This window comes from Medicago truncatula, chromosome 2 (assembly GCF_003473485.1).
Source record: "Medicago truncatula cultivar Jemalong A17 chromosome 2, MtrunA17r5.0-ANR, whole genome shotgun sequence".
In the NCBI taxonomy this organism is placed as follows: Eukaryota; Viridiplantae; Streptophyta; class Magnoliopsida; order Fabales; family Fabaceae; genus Medicago; species Medicago truncatula.
In genome coordinates, this window is record NC_053043.1 from 10,434,809 (window position 1) to 10,452,398 (window position 17,590).

The following is a 17,590-nucleotide window of genomic DNA, read 5'->3' on the forward strand; positions in this document are numbered from 1 at the left end:
AAGAGTGGTTACGCACAATACCACCATAGTCTGCTTGTCTCGGATTCATCGTGCACCACTATCAGCATTTAGGACCAAAGTGTTATTGTCACCATGCTGCCAACACACTTTCCTCAGTGGTCATGACAAGGAAGGGGAATTCGAGCCACCAAACGTTCATTGTGATATGCGAAGATGGCAAAAAAACTGAAACAACAATAGACGCAGTCACTATTATAAAGCTAGATCGACAAACTAGTGTAAAGCTAGACTAGAGCTTTATTTACATAGACAATGCCAAAGTTTTGTTATAAATCTATTTAACTAATAATAAGTTAATTCTACATGATAGCATTGCTATGAGAAATATTTTATATAATTTCAAATCCTCTGTCCCTTTAGTTGAAAATTTAAACAAGGTGGAACTAGTTTCTTTACTCCACCTTTTGAAACTATTTTCAGTATTACACTAGCATGCATTCTTTTATTGTTAAGAGTAAATATTTGACCATAGATTATCACTCTCTTTTTCATTTGGTCCCCGAACTATAATGAAGAGTCCTAAACTACTTTCAATTTATCAAGTCCATGAAGCATCATACTTAATCATATTTTTTAGGCTTAATATATTGTTTGGTTCCTTAACTTATTTTTGATTTTCAATTTGGTTTCTTAACTATAAAGTGTCTCAATTTAGTCTCATAAGTCTTCTGCCGTTTACCTTTTTAGTCGTCTCCGTTTGTTTTTAACCTTAAATGTCTAAGGTGAACCAACTTTATAGGTGGTCCACAATAGACCTTATTAAATCACATACTTTTAACCGTTTGATCTTTTTTGTTAAACGGAGACCGTTGGATCATGAAGGAATCTATTGTAGCTTATAATGAATCACAAACACCTAATTTTTTCCTCCATCTTCTTCCCTATGTTCTTCTTTCATCTTCTTCTTCTATCATCTTCATCAATTTTCAATTAACCCTGGAAAAAAAAACAAAAAAACTTGGAGAAATATAGAAAACAAAAAACATAATTTTTTTTTCTCCTTGACATTGCTACCAGACACATAATCATCATCATCTCCATTTCATTCATTCTTCAATCATCAAGACTCATTGTTCCTCAACAACAACAACCTAAAATCATCATGTTAATTCTCATTCTTACTCATTCATTCTTCAATCATCAAGGATAATATTAATGAGGTAACGCTTTGAAAAGAACAGAAGGACTGATTCAAAATCAATTATACAAAAACATAATATAAACACACATAATTTATCCATTTAGATTGCCCTAAATTGAAGAAGAATAGCTATTCGAGTTGTTTCCAGCAACAAGAGTCATCAATATACACACAACAAGTTAAGGTTTTCATCAATAATTCTGCTTGCCTTGAAATTAAACGATGTACTAAATAAAATGGTTAAATGGTCATTCATCAGTCGCCTAAGGATAACAACAGCAAGGCTCTAGAGTTCTACTTTGCTGCTCAATTCTGATTCTAATCCAGTGTTGTTGTGGTGGTTTTTTATGGTAAAAAAGTTATATTTAGAATTGGAAAGTGTAAATGGTAAAAATGTTGGGTTTTATTTTTGGTTAAATGTTGATTTTTTTTTTTTTTTTTTTTTTGTATATTGTATGAAGCAGTGGTGGAAGGAAGAAGATGAAGAAAGGAAAAAAAATTAGGTGTTGGTGGTTCAGTGTGGTATATAATGGACATGCAATCGAACGGTCGAAAACATATCAAAAATATTAAATATTAAAAAACAAACGGACATGACCAAAATGATAAACGGAAGAAAATTTATGGGATCAAATTGAGACACTTTATAGTTAGGGGATCAAATTGAAAATCAAAAATAAATTAAGGGACCAAATGATGTATTAAACCTATTTTTTAAGTAAATGAGGGACTACCTTAAAAGATTAATAAAAGTTTAGTGATTGTTGTTATATTTTGATTGTTCAAAGATTAAATAGGAGAAAATAATAATTTATCAAATTAAATATTTACTCTTGTTTCCTTCCGTCTCGTATGTAAGCAACAAAACATTTTTTTATGATCACAAATATAAATAAGAGTAAAGGCTCATTTCATTCAATAAATTCCAAAAAAAACTCACCTAAAAGAAAAACGTGCACTACAAATTCAATGGCATACAATCAGTGAAGATGTGAAACAAATTTTCTCCAACATTTATCTTTTGTTAACAAAATCACCAAAACTGTATGAGTAACCTTTATGCAAGATGGAGAGCTCAAGTTGTTTATTAGGTCTGCATTTTTATGGATTCTATCACTAATAAAATGTTCAACATTCACTTTTGCATCCGACGTGGTATAAATTACTCACACTGATATATCAATACTGACAAAATGTGGGTTGTGGAATACTCTCTCCATACCAAAATGATTGTTCACATATATCAATTCTCAATGACAATTATACATTGATGTCATTGCATCATTGTCTTCAACCATTTCTCTTTCTTCTCCATGTTTCTGTTTTAAATTGCATCATCCCTATGGGAGATGCACTGAACAACAGCCGTGGAGAACGTTAGATCTAGGTAGAGAAAATTACTCTCACTAAATCATCACTAATGCGTCGTACAACTGCCGTAGACAGTTCATTTTAGTTCACAAAGATGAAAGACCTTGTTGTAATTCAAGTATTACACATACTTGTCGCTATATGCCAAAAGAATTCCATATACAAGGTTGCAGTACTGTATTATATAAGTTGTTGAAATTAACTTAAAAGTCTTCAACATATAAATTCTATGACTTAATTCCTCCCTGAGCCAGAGCAATGGAGTTATTATTGTGAGAATAAGATTGTCTTACAATGCTAGTAAAAAAATTATTCCTAATAATGACGTAAAATAGTCATAACTTGTATATGAATCAAAAGCATCATATGCTACTTATTTCCAGTGAATTTGCTTCCTCCAATTTTTTTAATAACTATGATATGATACAAACATGTGATCAAGGCAAAAAATGTACCCAAATAAATCAAATGAGTATATACAAAAATTTAACTGCCACTATTAGCTGTAAGTTAGTTAAAATTTATTAGTATAGTTAGGACTACTACGTGTATGATATATTCAGAATAATCAAAATTTTCTATTCAATCAATTATAAACAAAAAAAAAATTCAATTAAAAGGAAAATGTGCTCTGCAAATTCACATACAAACACTGAAGATATGCTGTTAAAAAAAACACTGAAGATATGAAATAAATTGTCTTACATATTTCTGTTAACAAAATCACCAAAAGAGTATGACTTTGACCTTTTATGCATGGTGGAGCACTTAAGTTCTTAGTTCTGCATTCCTTCATCAATTTCTTCTTCCACATTCTCTAGAATTTCTTTCAGAACGTTCTCTTCCTCTTCTTCAAACTTTTGCATACACTGTTCAAAAGCATATACTAACTCTGAACTAAATATATAGAATCCTCACTAGATTCATTTGCATTCCTAATGTTCATTGACAAATAGCTTCCAAATTTTGGTGACATAAGATCCAGAAGAGTATTCTTTCTACCTCCATGACATTCATCTTTTTTTGAATAACCTTATTCTTAAAGGATCTTTTTATGAGACCAACTAAATTTAACTTTAAATTTTCAACACCTAAGTAAGTGCTACATCAAATATACTACAACCATAGGCGAAAGGACAGTTCTTATGCAAAAAACTGAAATGATTTACAAATGTTTGGAATAAAGGGAGTTCTAGTTGCTTAAAACAAAGCATTACCCATCACAGTTGCAATTCAACTCAAACTAATACAGCATTAATGCTTATCACATTTCAACTTGATTTTCCTATTCTCAATAAAAACTACAAAATGAAATTAAAAAAAAAAATAATGTTCCAAAATCATGTAACACACATTTACAAATTCCTAAAACTAGAACAGTATCATTCTTAGGTTTGGCTAAAAATGATTTAAAAAAAAAAAGAAACACGCAATATAATTGTATGATCATTTCAAAACAGGTTTCCCTGTCTCATTTGAAATGGTATGGAATATGAAATTCCAATATTGAATTCCCGATTAATTCAGCATCCGCCTAGTTATATGAGTTGTCAGAATTGTTTTTCAGAAATTTGTTCAAAATTTATGTATGATAATAAGGAGTCTATAGATTAGAAGCCCTGTTGAAAATTTCATGCTTCCCTGCAGAAATAAGAAATAAATGCTTGCCTCATTTTAGAGTTCACAAACACATACAAATTTTTCAAATCGACCATGGCAAATAGTGATGTAACAGTTTTACACAAAAGGGATAACTGTGATCTTAGACACACAAAAAAAGAGGGATAAATCCAACATTATCAATTCAACCTTTCCTACAAACCAAGGTGACTAATTCCATCACAAGAAACAACTGGAGCATCCTGTTTCAGCTGCACTTCACACGTTCTTCCTTCCATCCCTTACAGTCTCAATTTAAATCCTCGGGACAAAAAGTCGTCCCTGTGGGAAAAAAAAAATGAATCTCATCAAAGTAACTTCAAAAACATCACAAAAGAATAGATGATAAAAACCATGCTTTTGAAAGGAACTATGCATAAATTTGGAGTAATTTCATGGTAGGCCAATTTCTAAGCTCAACTCATGGCAAGTTGGAATAGTCTCAACATTCAGAATTTTTTTTTTAGGAGTGAAGATCTGAAACAATAACTGAAAAAGAATAACAATTCATACCAAAATTCTTTCTTTAAGCAAATTCTTTAGCTAGTCATAAGCTCAACTCTTAAACTAACACACATCATACACTGTTGTCAATTTTTTGTTTCTTTTGAAATCAAGCATATACACATTGTCAAATACATAAACATAAACAAGTAATTAGAAAATCCTTTACCCTATGATAAGAATTCAATTTGACCTTTAACACAGAGTTTAACTGCATATATAATATGATGGATCCATTGAACTGATATTAACTTATACACAACAAAAACTCAGTTAAAACAATAAGTACCTTCTCTTGCTTGTATGATTCTCCTTCTTCCTACCATTATCAACAAGGTAAGGGGGTGGTGGTACAAGACTACCAACACAAACCATAGCATCATCCAAATTAGAATTTCCTTCAACATAACTAACTTGTTCACTCTTCAAATCATACCAAAACAGCTTCCAATGTTGTACCTCCAACAAAACATGATCTCCTTCCAAAAGAACCTTCCTTCCATCACGAGAATAACACAAGGGTCTCAAAGATTCCAAAGGTAAACCCAAACTTGATTTAACCAAAGTAAAAAGTTTACACCAACTATCTCTAGAACCATATTCTTTCATCACCCAAATATCAACGTTAGTAGTTTTATAATCCACAGTCATACAAAGACACCCTCCTAAAACAGCAACACGAATTTCAAAACTATTACTATTAACTTCTTCACCTAGTTCATCAGGGAGAGGAACCTCATTGAAAGTCTCAAGTGATAGGTTAAACGCGAGAATTAAATCAGATTGAAATGATTGATTTTTCCTGGTCGCAACCCAGTGAATAGAACTAGAATTGTCAACAAAAACCCCCATGGTGTGATAATACTGAAGAACGTACGGCATAGTAGGAATTATCTTCCACGAGTTAGCTTTGGAGCTGAAGAGTCGAACATGTGGATCATAAAAAGTGCTTTGGTGGTCGATTAAGTAAGAGATTCTGAGGAGTTTGTGATCGCCGGATAAAGAATCAAAACCGAAGCCATGAACGCATAAGGAGGCTCTGATTGTGGGGTCAAGAATAGGAATAGGAAGAGGGAGAAAAGGGATAACCCTATGTTTACGGGTGTTAGGGTTCCAGAATGTGATTTCATTGGGGTCACAAGGGTTAATGAAAGCGAATTTGCCGTTGCAGATGGCGAGGAGGCCGTTACATGAACCGATACGAGTCATGGTGTTGTTAACCTCGAAAGGGTCAATGTTGCTGGTGTTACCCGCCGTGAAAGGATGGTTGAGTGGAATCCTCGATTTAGAGAAATCATCATCATCGTCATCGATTTGGAGTTGGTAGAGATCGAATTTGCGTTGAAGGATTAAGGATCGATTGAGGGAATTTTGGAGGTGAAGGTTGATGAATTTGTGGGAATCGATTAATGATTTAAATGATTTTGAAGTTGATCGGAATCGGAGAAGTGATTTTACCGGTAAGCGGGAGAAGACTTCGGCGAGAATATCAGGCGGAAGTTCAGCCGCCATTGCAAAGAAGGAGAAGGAAGGTTCTGCTAGGGCTTAGGGTTTTTCATTTCTTCCTTCCTTTCTTACTACAAACCAAATGCAACTCCACCTTTCTTTATTCTTTATATCTTTTTTTTTTTGTTACGTACATTTTTTTTTTGAGGGGTGTTACGTACATTCTTTCTTCATTTACATTTATTCCTTAAGCTTGAATGCTCGTATTTATTTGATATCGCTTTGAACCCATAAATAATAAAAGATCTGTTTATGTGGCTTAACTGTATTTAAAGTATTGTTTTGATCCTTTCTGTTGATTTAATTCAAAAAAACGTTGAGTTTAAGGATCAAACTAATACTAATTAAATAAGTTAAGGGACCAAACTAATACTAATTAAATAAGATAAGAGATCAAAATTTAATGTTTTTTTGAATTAAATTAACAGAAAGGACCAAACCGATACTTTCAATAAAGTTAAGGGACCAAAACGGATCTTTTATTACTTAGGGGACCAAAGCGATACTAAATAAATATTTAAGGGACCAAAAGAGCATAAGCTTATTCTTTATTATAATCTTTCTTTTTTTGTCAATATTATTGTTATGATATATGATGGAGGTCCTCGTAAACTTAACTCAATTGGTAAAACAATGTATAAAATATGCAAGGTCTGGAGTTAGATCATCGACAAAAAAAAATGATTGAGTACAAATTACAAACATGTGATCAAGGCATAAAATGTTCCAGCAACACTCTTTTTTAACATTTACACTATTGTCGGATGAAATTACATGTGATCAAGGCATAAAATGTTCCAGCAACACTCTTTTTTAACATTTACACTATTGTCGGATGAAATTAAAGTGTACTCCACTACTTTATATGAGATCAATTTATGTGTAATATTTAGGAGAGAGTGACTCTTGGTGAGTTAGTGAAAGTGTTGCTAACACTTATCATGTACCCAAATAAGTCAAATGAACATAAACTAAAATTTCACTTCCACTAGTTGTAAGTTAGTCAAGATTTGTTAGTTTAGTTAGGATTACTCTATAAAATAAAATGTAGGGTTAAATATATTTTTCGTCTTTATAAATATATCAATCTTTCGTTTTAGTCCCCTTAAATTTTTCTTTCAGCTTTTACCCTTTATAAAATTTTAAATCACTACTTTTGGTCCCTATTTTTGAGTTAATTTTTGTATTTTTTTAATGAAATTGTGTAGAATATTGTAAAAATCTTTTCAAAAAATATTAGAATTTTTTAACAAAACATCAATTAAATATAAATTTTTAACCGTTAAAATATTAAAATTTAGGGTTAACAGTGCTTTACCCCCTGTAATATAGGTCATTTTCGATTTTCCCCTGTAAATTTGTTTTGAAATACCACCCTGATAGGTCATAAAAAAACCAACTTCTTTTTTTTTTTTTTTTTTTTGCAGAAATTTTCGTTTTTTTATGACCTATTAGGGGATATTCCAAAACAATTTTTTTTACAGGGGGTAAATAAAAAAAAAATTACAGGGGAAAAATCGAAAATGACCTATATTACAGGGGTAAAGTACCATTAATCCTAAAATTTATATTTAATTCATGTTTCGTTGAAATATCATAATTTTTTTTTTGGGAGAGTGTTAACACCAAAAATGAAATATTTGGTCGAATTCATGATTCTATCGTCGATAAGGCAAATGGGTTATTTCGACAGGCTGCAAAGTGCAAATAAATTTCGACCAATAACATACATACTTCGACACACCGCAATTTTGACCAAAGACAAAGAGAAATAATTCGAAGTTGCAATTGGAGCGCATGGTGGGAAACAAGACTAAAGTGCATTGAAGATTATTTTCTAGTGTCTTAGAAGGTTATAGGAAGTTATTTCTACTTTTAATATAGACCTTAGGATTTAGTGGTAGTTTTATATATATATATATATATATATATATATGCTAAAATATGGTTTTAGTCCCTGCAAATATGCCTCGTTTTGGTTTTAGTTCCTGTAAAAAAAAAAAAAATTGTTTAAAAAATTTTGCAGGGACCTTTTTTAAAAACAAAATATTTTGCAGGGACCAAAAACTACAAAATTGGTTCAGTTATAATGTGGCCACGTATGCAAATTATCACAAGGGTCAGGGACTATTTTCAAAAACAACAAATTTTGCAGGGACCAAAAACATTTTTTTTACAGGGATTAAAACCAAAACGAGACATATTTGCAGGGACTAAAACCATATTTTAGCCATATATATATATATATATATATCAGTTTGTAATAATAACAAGGGGTTGGTTTCTTGATTTCTGAAAACTCTGTAACACCCACGCCATGGGAGTAAACGGGTTCAGGAATGGAGAGATTGACATATTCCAACCACCCTTTACATTCCTACAATTTAATATCATTGTTCTTGTTTTACTTTCCTTTTTCTTTTGCATTTCTTTTCATCTTTATTCTATTTCTTTTTTTTTTATTTAACATGCTCACTTGAGCAATTTTCTATCATGTTGTCATGAGACAACTTGTTATTACAAGATGTTGGAAGCAATTCTGACATTAATGTTCTTAAAGAATGTATGAAGTGATGTCATAAACCGCGAGACTTGAACGATCCCCCATTAAAAATACATTTGTCACCATCGATTGACATTTATGTCCTAAAACCATTGATGGATAATGAAGTTTACATTACCAAAAAATGGTGTAAACAAAATGGCACGCCCAGTAGGACCATTTCAAGTTATGCGCGACCCAACATTTTATATGCATAAAAAATGGTTTCAGAGTTCTTTCAAAAAAAAAAAAATGGTTTAAGAGTAACAAAAACCGCAAGTGAAATGGTTTTTTTAAGCCATATGGAAGTCAAATACAAATGGTGTTTGTTCTTCATATTTTATTTAGAGTAGTGATAGGTAAACCACCATAGGTGGCATACCATCATTCTACACACCCCATGTGGCAGGGACAATTTTGTCCATCAACAAAAAATAAGGGATAAATTTGTCCTACAATATTACAACTCTCATCATCCTCTTCCACTCTCTCTCTTCTCTATCCTCCCTCATTTTTTCAACAAAACCAGTCCCCCACCAACAAAACACAGCCACCACCAATCACTCTCTCTTTTCTCAAAAATGCCTCTTTTCACCGGAAAACACCCTCTGATGCCGGGAAACGTCCTCTGCTATGACGTTGTCGGCTTCTCCGACTAATAAAAACGCGTCGAAACACATAGATCGAGGTCGGCAGATGGAGAGGCAACCGCGTCGGAAAACTCAGAGATCGCGCCCAAAAACGGCGGCGCAACCTCATCAGAAACATAGATTGAAACAGAGAAGAAAATGTGATAGATCTAATATGGATGAAGAGAGGACGATCGGAGATGCAAGGCAAAAAGGCCAACGCCGGCAGCGGCGGAGGTAGGCGGAGGTAGGCTGGATAAAGAAGAAGAAGTGATAGTAATGGGAGATGAGGAGGATCAAGAGAGATAAACCAATTTTTCTTTTTAATTTTTTTAATGATATTTATGTTATATTTAATATTATTTTGTTTGAATAAGACAAAAAAAATTGCCACAGTGGAGTGGTGTAAGGGGTGGATGGATTAAAAGGATGTATGTGAAAAATTACCCTTTTATTTATGATGAGTGCTAAATTGTACGAAGGAAAATTTGAAGAATAAAAAGAGGGGTAACGTCTCAAGAATCAAAGAAGATACGAATGGAGTTCGACGGAAATCAGGCAAAGCGTGGTGTAAAAAATGGGTTGTTTAAGCCATACTAGTAAAATGCCACAATGGAATGAAGAAAATAGTTGGTTTTTGAATGTCATTTTCTAGAAAATGTGGGTTTCAAAAACCATGAATATCTATCATATATGATCAAGAGAAGAATGTATTAGGAAGATAGATTCTAATGATGGCATCAAAAATATTCTTTTTGCTGTATGCATTACCGAACAGAGGTATTTTGATATAACGGCATTTTACATGACAGATATTTATGCCATAATTGTTTTTGTTTTTAATGTCATGAAAACAAATTCATAGTATGTTGTTAACGTGAAAAATGATTAAAGTGGTCGAAGAAGATCATACAATATTCATTTTTGGTATTATGTTTTAAAATGTTATTCCTCTCATGTCTTTCGAGAAACAACATTTTGGAGGGCCTCTGTGAACACCAAAAATGAAATATTTGGTCGAATTCATGATTCTATCGTCGATAAGGCAGATGAGTTATTTCGACAGGCTGCAAAGTGCAAATGGATTTCGACCAATAACATACATACTTCGACACACCGCAATTTCGACCAAAGACAGAGAGAAATAATTCGAAGTTGCAATTGGAGCGCATGGTGGGAAACAAGGCTAAAGTGCATTGAAGATTATTTCCTAGTGTCTTGGTGCATGAAAATTATTTTCTAGTGTCTTAGGAGGTTATAGGAAGTTATTTCTACTTTTAATATAGATCTTAGAATTTAGTGGTAGTTTTCTCTATAAGGTCTATATGTGTGTGTGTGTATATATATATCAGTTTGTAATAATAACAAGGGTTAGTTTCTTGATTTCTGAAAACTCTGTAATACCCACGCCATGGGAGCAAACAAGTTCAGGAATGGAGAGATTGACATATTCCGACCACCCTTTACATTCCTACAATTTAATATCATTGTTCTTGTTTTACTTTCCTTTTTCTTTTGCATTTCTTTTCATCTTTATTCTATTTCTTTTTCTTTTTAACATGCTCACTTGAGCAATTTTCTATCATGTTGTCATGAGACAACTTGTTATTACAAGATGTTGGAAGCAATTCTGACATTAATGTTCTTAAAAAATGTATGAAGTGATGTCATAAACCGCGAGGCTTGAACGATCCCCCTTTAAAAATACATTTGTCACCATCGATCGACATTTATATCCTAAAACCATTGATGGATAATGGAGTTTACATTACAAAAAAAGGTGTAAACAGATTCGTATAATATTATAAATTTATTCAAAAATATGAATTCTACATATGAGTTTAGTAGAGATCAAAAGTGGAGATGAAAAACTTTTGGATAACTAAAAGTTGAAGAAAATTTTTAGATGGACTAAAATTAAAAGTTGACATATTTACTGGGACAAAAAACATATTTAACCCTAAAATGTATAATATATTAAGAATAATCAACTTTTTTTATTTAATCAATTCCAAACAAAAAGAAAAACCCACCTAAAAGGAAAATGTGCACTGCAAATTCACATACAAACACTGAAGATATGAAATAAATTTTCTCTAACATTCATCTGTTGCTAACAAAATCACCAAAAAAGTATGAGTTTGACCTTTTATGCATATGGTAGAGTACTAAAGGTCTTAGTTCTGCATTCCTTCATCAATTTCTTCTTCCACATTCTCTAGAATTTGTTTCAGAATGTTTTCTTCCTCTGCTTCAAGCTTTTGCATACACTGTTCAAAGGCAGATACCAACTCTGGGCTAAATATAGAATCCTCACAAGATTCATTTGCATTCCTAATGTTCATCGAAGAATAGCTTCCAAATTTTGGTGTGACATAAGATCCAGGAGAGTATATTCCATCTGCAGGAAGCCATTCTTTAAGACTAGTAATGGCTGAAGATTCAACATTGGATGGAACTCTAAGGGACTCTAGTCTATTTGCTATAGCCTTTCTCTTATTTCCCTTCTCAAGCATTTTTGTTTTATGACTTGGAACCCTTTCCTCATTCTTCTTGTTTAAGCCTACTGGTTGCATTTTCTTGATGGAAGAATCCTTATCCTGAGTATGATGAGTTAGATTAGATGTAAATTCAGACACTTGTACATGCGTCGGCTCAGTGATAAAAGTTTGAACTTATAATCTTTAGGGACATAGTTTAAAACCCCTCGGAGACAACCAAACTCAACTACTACCTGTCCATGAATTGTCAGCTCCGTGATAATAGCTTTACCTTGTTAACTTCAAGGTACGAAGTTCAAATTCCCTTGGAACCAACCATAAACATGTTTATACTCATTGTGTCGCTTTAATTAATAATAATTTCTCCTATTTCCAATTTAAAAAATAAAATATAATTCAGATACCTGAAGGTCCATTTTGATTACTGAGACATCATCTTCATCTTCATTATTAAACTCACTTTGTTGATCAATTTGTGACTTATTCAACCAAATCCTATTAACAATATCATCATATTCCTCAACTGTATGAAAACTCCTACCACCTAAATCACTCTTAGATCTCAACTCATCTTTATCTTCAATACCAGATAGATTCTCCTGACTAAGAGAGTCAACAATATGCTCAGGAAAATGCCAACTTTTGGACCTGTTCTTGTGATCATTCTCAAATTCTTTCCCTCCTTGTATTTCACTTAATGTTGTTGATGGTTCCACCTTTTCATCAATAACTTCAGAACTTTCAGGTTCAATAGCCAGTTTTGAAATGGTGTTTGAATTTAAGCTCTTAGAATGCAGTTTATTGGATTTGTGGTTTGTTGTGCAGACAAGAGCAAGGTACTGGTCACTAGTGGAGATGATTAGATCTTCCAGCAATGGAATGCCATTAGCTTTTCTCATTGATCTTTGATTTCTCTCTTCATGGTAACTGATTGATCTGGCTATAATAAGTTTTGAAGAAATGCACCCCATGCTAAGTATCTAAAGAACTTTTCACACCTGATCAGATGGTTGAAATGAAACATAAACAAAAACAAGGCCTGCAATAATCATTAATAAGACATAGGATATTTACATATAACAATAGGATTCACAAATTGGAAACAAATCCCTATGAAATTAACAAGTTCCTTGGAAACAAAGTATAGTAGTTGTGTTAGTAGCATAAATTTAGACCAAGAATATAAGTATATAAGTGTAAGTTTGGTTCCACGGAGTAGGCAACATTGGTTTTGGAGAATTGATTCTATTTTGAAATTATAATTTGAAGTTTTTGCCTCTACAATAGGTTTTTAACCTCAAATTTATTATTCATGCTCACTACTACAGAACGGAGTTTTTACATCAGTTGGAAACGAGTTTTTACATCAGGTGGCAACCGATGTAAAGTGACATGATGTCGTAAGTCCACATCCTTTCACCTCGGGTCTAGACTGTTGTGAAATCTTGCTTTCTACATCAGGTCTTGCTTTCTAAAAATGGGTTGAACGATAAACTATTTTACAAGCAACTCACCTTTAAGCAGAAAATAAACAAAGTAATGAGTCTAGAGGATTGGAAAATACATACCAGTAGTTGATGCCAAACCTCAAGTCCACACCTGTAAAAGATACAGAACAAGGATCAAAAGAGGGATTAATGATTCATTGAATACCATAAAGCAGGATCCTTATAGCTTTTGACTTATAGCAATACAAGCTTCATGGTATGAACATGACACGAGAAACTTTAAGATGAAAAAGCAAAATACAGCATGGCACTTTTAAGACAAAGACTCTTTACTTTTCAGCTCTATGCTTTAAAAGTAAAATCCAGCATTAATACTAAAGCTCATATTTATTACCTGATGATATAGTACGTATAATTTAGTAACTCATGTAACTAGGGTCAATGATGAACATGCCCTGAAGTTTTCAGACTAAACAATATATTGTGTTGGAACTATGTTTTCTGCTTTAGACTAAACTGATTTTGAAATCTGAGTGGTTTGTAAAATTGGAATGATGTACACCAATGATGAGAATTGGTTTTGACCTTCGTTAGTTTAGGAATACAAAATGATTTTGGTGACATCTGTTTAAATTTATTTATGTTAATTGCACAGTGCTCAATGTAAACTGCATAATAAACAATCTCAATTCTAATCCGGGTTTTGTGCAAATAAATATTTTGTCCATCTAAAAAAGGCTATGGATTGAATTATTCTTAATCCTATGGACCAACTTTTCTGCTAACATCAATTGGCCAGGTGAAGGATCATGATAAATAAATAGACAATGTGCTTGTGTTATAAGATTGGAATTATCCTCATTTTTAAATGAGACAGAGATTTTTATTGATATATTCATGCATATTTTTTTTATTTTTTTACCATCAAAACTAGCACAAGTGGTTGATGTGCAATGTGTATGTATAGTAAACTTTGGATTACAAATTACACTTTTAATCACAAGACATATATTTTTATTCATGAAATTTTTACATATCAAATTAATTCAAGGTTTTGTAAACAAAAAATTTAATTCAAAGTTTAGACTTTGGAGGTGGTCAGCATAAGGACTAAGGAGGCTATAAGAGACATGGGTCGGTCCCACTATTGATTAAAATTTTAAAGTTTGAAATTAAAAGTTATTATGTATCTAAAGTCTGCATTAAATAATGGTACTATAACCTTTGTTTAGTAGTGGCCACCAAAATGTATTACACAACTACGTTATGAAATGCATGTTACATCATTGATAAGAAAAAATGAATTGGACAGCAATGTATGGTCCCTTAGACCTTAGATAGATGGAGCCCTTGAAGGCTCAAGGAAACTGGTTCCAGTTCATACATGAATTAAGAATGAAATATTAATTATATTGACTTTTATGTTGATAATGATATGTCAAAGTTGTTTTGTTATGATGTGAAGAAACAATTTCAAGACAAAACATGATACTTACCCCATTCATTTTTTATTAGAAAATAAATACTAACAAATGCTTCGAAGGAACATGTTAAAGAATCAAAGAAACTTTACCTTATAAGTTGTGTATATAATCTTTAAAAGTTTAAAAAATATTATTGTTAATATTTTTGGTTACTTAACTTGTGATAAAAATATTGTCATTTTTTATTGATGTTTTAGAACTTCTTCTTCCCACGTATTTACTCTAGGGATCCCAGAAGTAATATAGTTTAAGGTATTGTGGCCCCAAATATAGGAATCTTTCTAAGATTAAATATAAAATTTAGTTTTTTTTTTAATAAATATAAAATTTAGTACTATAATGCGAGAGATTATCTCATTCTACATCGTTATTGTTTCGTTATTTTGTTATCATAAAATCTTCTATGAAAATATTCAAAAGTCTGTCATATAACTCTTATATGACACGAGTTACTATATATAAATATAAAATTCACTGAAAACAGAGATGAAAACAGCTGCAATTAAACAAAGTAGCAGCAGAACATGATAATATTTGCCAAATTATAGGATTAAGACATGATCAATGCTGCATAGACTTTGGTAACAATGGTTATCTTACTCGTAAAACATTCCATAATTTTGCAGCTAAGCTATACATACATGCCACTATACAAGTATCAACTTTCAAAGTAAAAATTCCCATTAACAATCTATACTAACTGCAGGTTTTTATTTAAGTATTTAATTATCATTTTCTTGTTTACACAATATAGATACAACACATACACATTTATTGTATAACATAAATATTTGCAAGCAGCATATTTAATAAATTGTCACATAGCTTTGTGAATTGAAACTGATTTGGTCAGTGATCACTGGCAGCCACCAGGTGCAAAGCCAACCCTGGAATTGCCAACATCATAAGCCACTTTCACTGTTTGTTGTTGATAATTCCCAATAATGGCAATGGAAGAAGAACCAGCCATTGCCAAACAAGTAATTCCCGTCTCAAGTTCTACAAGGCTATTGTGACCCTTAAGTTGTAAGTCAGCACCCCCTTTAAAAATTATCCGAATGTCCGGCGCTACTTCTGATATTCCTGCAAGACTACCCTTAAAACAGGTATCCAATAGAGAAATTCCTGGTGCCTGTTGATACTTCTTGGACAAGATCGTCACATAAGCATTTTTCAGTGTTGTATAAACAGGCGTAGGTAACCTTGTGATAACTGTGCCGGAATCAATGATAGTAGGAACCTTATAACTTGATGCTGCAACTCCTAAAGGTCTTCCTGCCACAGTAATTGATTCCAAATCTATAAAATATAAGCTAGGATTGTTTGGATTCTTAAGCAAAGGAGTGAACTTGTATGAAGAAGACGGTGTCAATGATGAGGTTCCAATGGATAAGAAACCTTCCTTGGGAGAGTTTGGTGTAGAAAATGATGTAGGAAGACAATAGGAAAAGGCGTTTCCATATTTTCCAGACAATTGTGAAAGCATCGAGAGTTCATTGTTGGCTAGACCAATTATACCGTCGGTCCTTCCAAACAAACCTTGATTATCCTGTCCACATCCGTATACAAAACTTGATAGTGTCTGTGATGGTGTTAAGGTTAACACATCTTGACTCAAGTAACCAAGTGAGAAAGACGAATCACCATAGCTTGCTTTGTAGACACAAGCATTAGATTGTTTTGAACAAGTTGGTTCGTTTAGTGTGGCAGATTTGAGAGAGGAACATTGAGAGGATGAACATGGTACGGTTTTATAGGTCTTTGACGCGGAAGGGTTGAAAACTGGATCTTCTTGTATATGACAGTATATAGTACAAGGTTGGCATTGGAGCCAGGAAAAGGAACTACCAGTGTCTACAATCATGGTATAGTACTTTGTAGGGCTACCAAGTCCCATTTTCACATAGTAATTTCCTGAACCCATTGATAAACCTGATTTCAATGGTATGCCGGCAAGTTTTGGACCTACCTTCTTGGAAGAGGCATTAGCATCAGAATTTTTGGCTAATCTCGAATGAAAATACCTGATGCGTTCTTCGTCTTTCGCGAACATGTAAGCGAATAATAGTGATGTGGAATTTGGAGGAGATTTGAGACTTGTCATATGATACAATTTGAGCTGCATGTCAGGTTGCTTGTGCTTTAATCCACTATCTGCAGAATGAACTGTCTAGAAGTTTAGTATATATAATTGGTTGAGCAAAATTCAGAATTTAACCACTCTTATATTGAAAATGGAATCTTAAAAAGTTATTATTTTTTAATTAGGTATTACACTTGACAGGTGATGATGTTCTTGTGAATCAAAGAAAATTAAAAACTGCTATGGAATATGGTAAGTTTAGTTGATTAAGAGGAAGCTTCTGCTTTCTGATATTAAGAATCAGCTAGCAAGTTTTTGATATACATACCTTTAAGAGAAGATGCTATTGCAAGATGTGCAGAGAAAAATAGAAACCAAAAGAGACTCATCTTTACACTGCTTGGACAAGTCTACAGATTGGTTAGTGGTTAGTTTCTTACTCTTAGCAGATATATGGTAGCTCTACTTGTAAACAAACCGACACTATTCAAATTTGCAAAAATTAGGTAAGGGTGAAATCATTATCAATTAAAGCGACACTAGTGATCATTTTATAAATGTTTCCGAAGGGATTTGAACTTTGTCCCTTAAGGTTAAAAGAATAAACTCTTACTACCGAAACTAATAAAAATGCGCATAAAAAAAATACTCCCTCCATCCTAAAATAACCGACTTATTTGCAAAAAAAAAAAAAAAAAAAA

General features: G+C 32.6%; 3 protein-coding genes across 7 annotated transcripts; all 3 read right to left on the bottom strand.

Moving 5' to 3' along the window:
* Positions 1–4,141: 4,141 nt before the first annotated feature.
* LOC11416669 (F-box protein CPR1) lies at positions 4,142–6,299 on the bottom strand. The gene is made up of 2 exons (XM_003594348.4): positions 4,986–6,299; positions 4,142–4,474 (listed from the first exon to the last, which is right to left on the bottom strand). The coding sequence occupies exons 1-2, from the start codon at positions 6,206–6,208 to the stop codon at positions 4,435–4,437; spliced, it is 1,263 nt and encodes a 420-aa protein (XP_003594396.2). The 5' UTR covers positions 6,209–6,299; the 3' UTR covers positions 4,142–4,434.
* Positions 6,300–11,348: 5,049 nt separating this feature from the next.
* Positions 11,349–14,101, bottom strand: LOC11412317 (uncharacterized). 4 transcript variants are annotated; one of them, XR_003009204.2, is made up of 4 exons: positions 13,717–14,101; positions 12,279–13,473; positions 12,108–12,178; positions 11,349–11,973 (listed from the first exon to the last, which is right to left on the bottom strand). XR_003009204.2 is itself a non-coding variant. In XM_024776101.2 (4 exons), the coding sequence occupies exons 3-4, from the start codon at positions 12,843–12,845 to the stop codon at positions 11,551–11,553; spliced, it is 990 nt and encodes a 329-aa protein (XP_024631869.1). In that variant the 5' UTR covers positions 12,846–12,913; positions 13,443–13,473; positions 13,717–14,058; the 3' UTR covers positions 11,349–11,550. The 4 variants fall into 4 exon arrangements, 3 of the variants coding, with proteins under 3 accessions (XP_024631869.1, XP_024631868.1, XP_003594398.1); XM_024776101.2 differs by lacking the exon at positions 12,108–12,178 and having other exon boundaries at positions 12,279–12,913; positions 13,443–13,473; positions 13,717–14,058; XM_024776100.2 differs by lacking the exon at positions 12,108–12,178 and having other exon boundaries at positions 12,279–13,345; positions 13,443–13,473; positions 13,717–14,058.
* A 1,247-nt stretch (positions 14,102–15,348) lies between these two features.
* Positions 15,349–17,389, bottom strand: LOC11408017 (aspartyl protease family protein At5g10770). Of its 2 annotated transcripts, none has more exons than XM_024776099.2 (2): positions 17,218–17,389; positions 15,349–16,972 (listed from the first exon to the last, which is right to left on the bottom strand). In XM_024776099.2, the coding sequence occupies exons 1-2, from the start codon at positions 17,276–17,278 to the stop codon at positions 15,663–15,665; spliced, it is 1,371 nt and encodes a 456-aa protein (XP_024631867.1). In that variant the 5' UTR covers positions 17,279–17,389; the 3' UTR covers positions 15,349–15,662. The 2 variants fall into 2 exon arrangements, with proteins under 2 accessions (XP_024631867.1, XP_003594399.1); XM_003594351.3 differs by having other exon boundaries at positions 15,349–16,960; positions 17,218–17,387.
* Between the last annotated feature and the right edge of the window lie 201 nt (positions 17,390–17,590).

Coding starts and splice junctions, on each gene's coding strand:
- LOC11416669 (XM_003594348.4), bottom strand. CDS start 6,208: ATGGCGGCTGAACTTCCGCCTGATATTCTCGCCGAAGTCTTCTCCCGC. Junction 4,475..4,985: donor AATCATACAAGCAAGAGAAG/GTACTTATTGTT, acceptor TTTTTCCCACAG/GGACGACTTTTTGTCCCGAG.
- LOC11412317 (XM_024776101.2), bottom strand. CDS start 12,845: ATGGGGTGCATTTCTTCAAAACTTATTATAGCCAGATCAATCAGTTAC. Junction 11,974..12,278: donor TAATCAAAATGGACCTTCAG/GTATCTGAATTA, acceptor CATCATACTCAG/GATAAGGATTCTTCCATCAA.
- LOC11408017 (XM_024776099.2), bottom strand. CDS start 17,278: ATGAGTCTCTTTTGGTTTCTATTTTTCTCTGCACATCTTGCAATAGCA. Junction 16,973..17,217: donor AATAGCATCTTCTCTTAAAG/GTATGTATATCA, acceptor ACTTCTAGACAG/TTCATTCTGCAGATAGTGGA.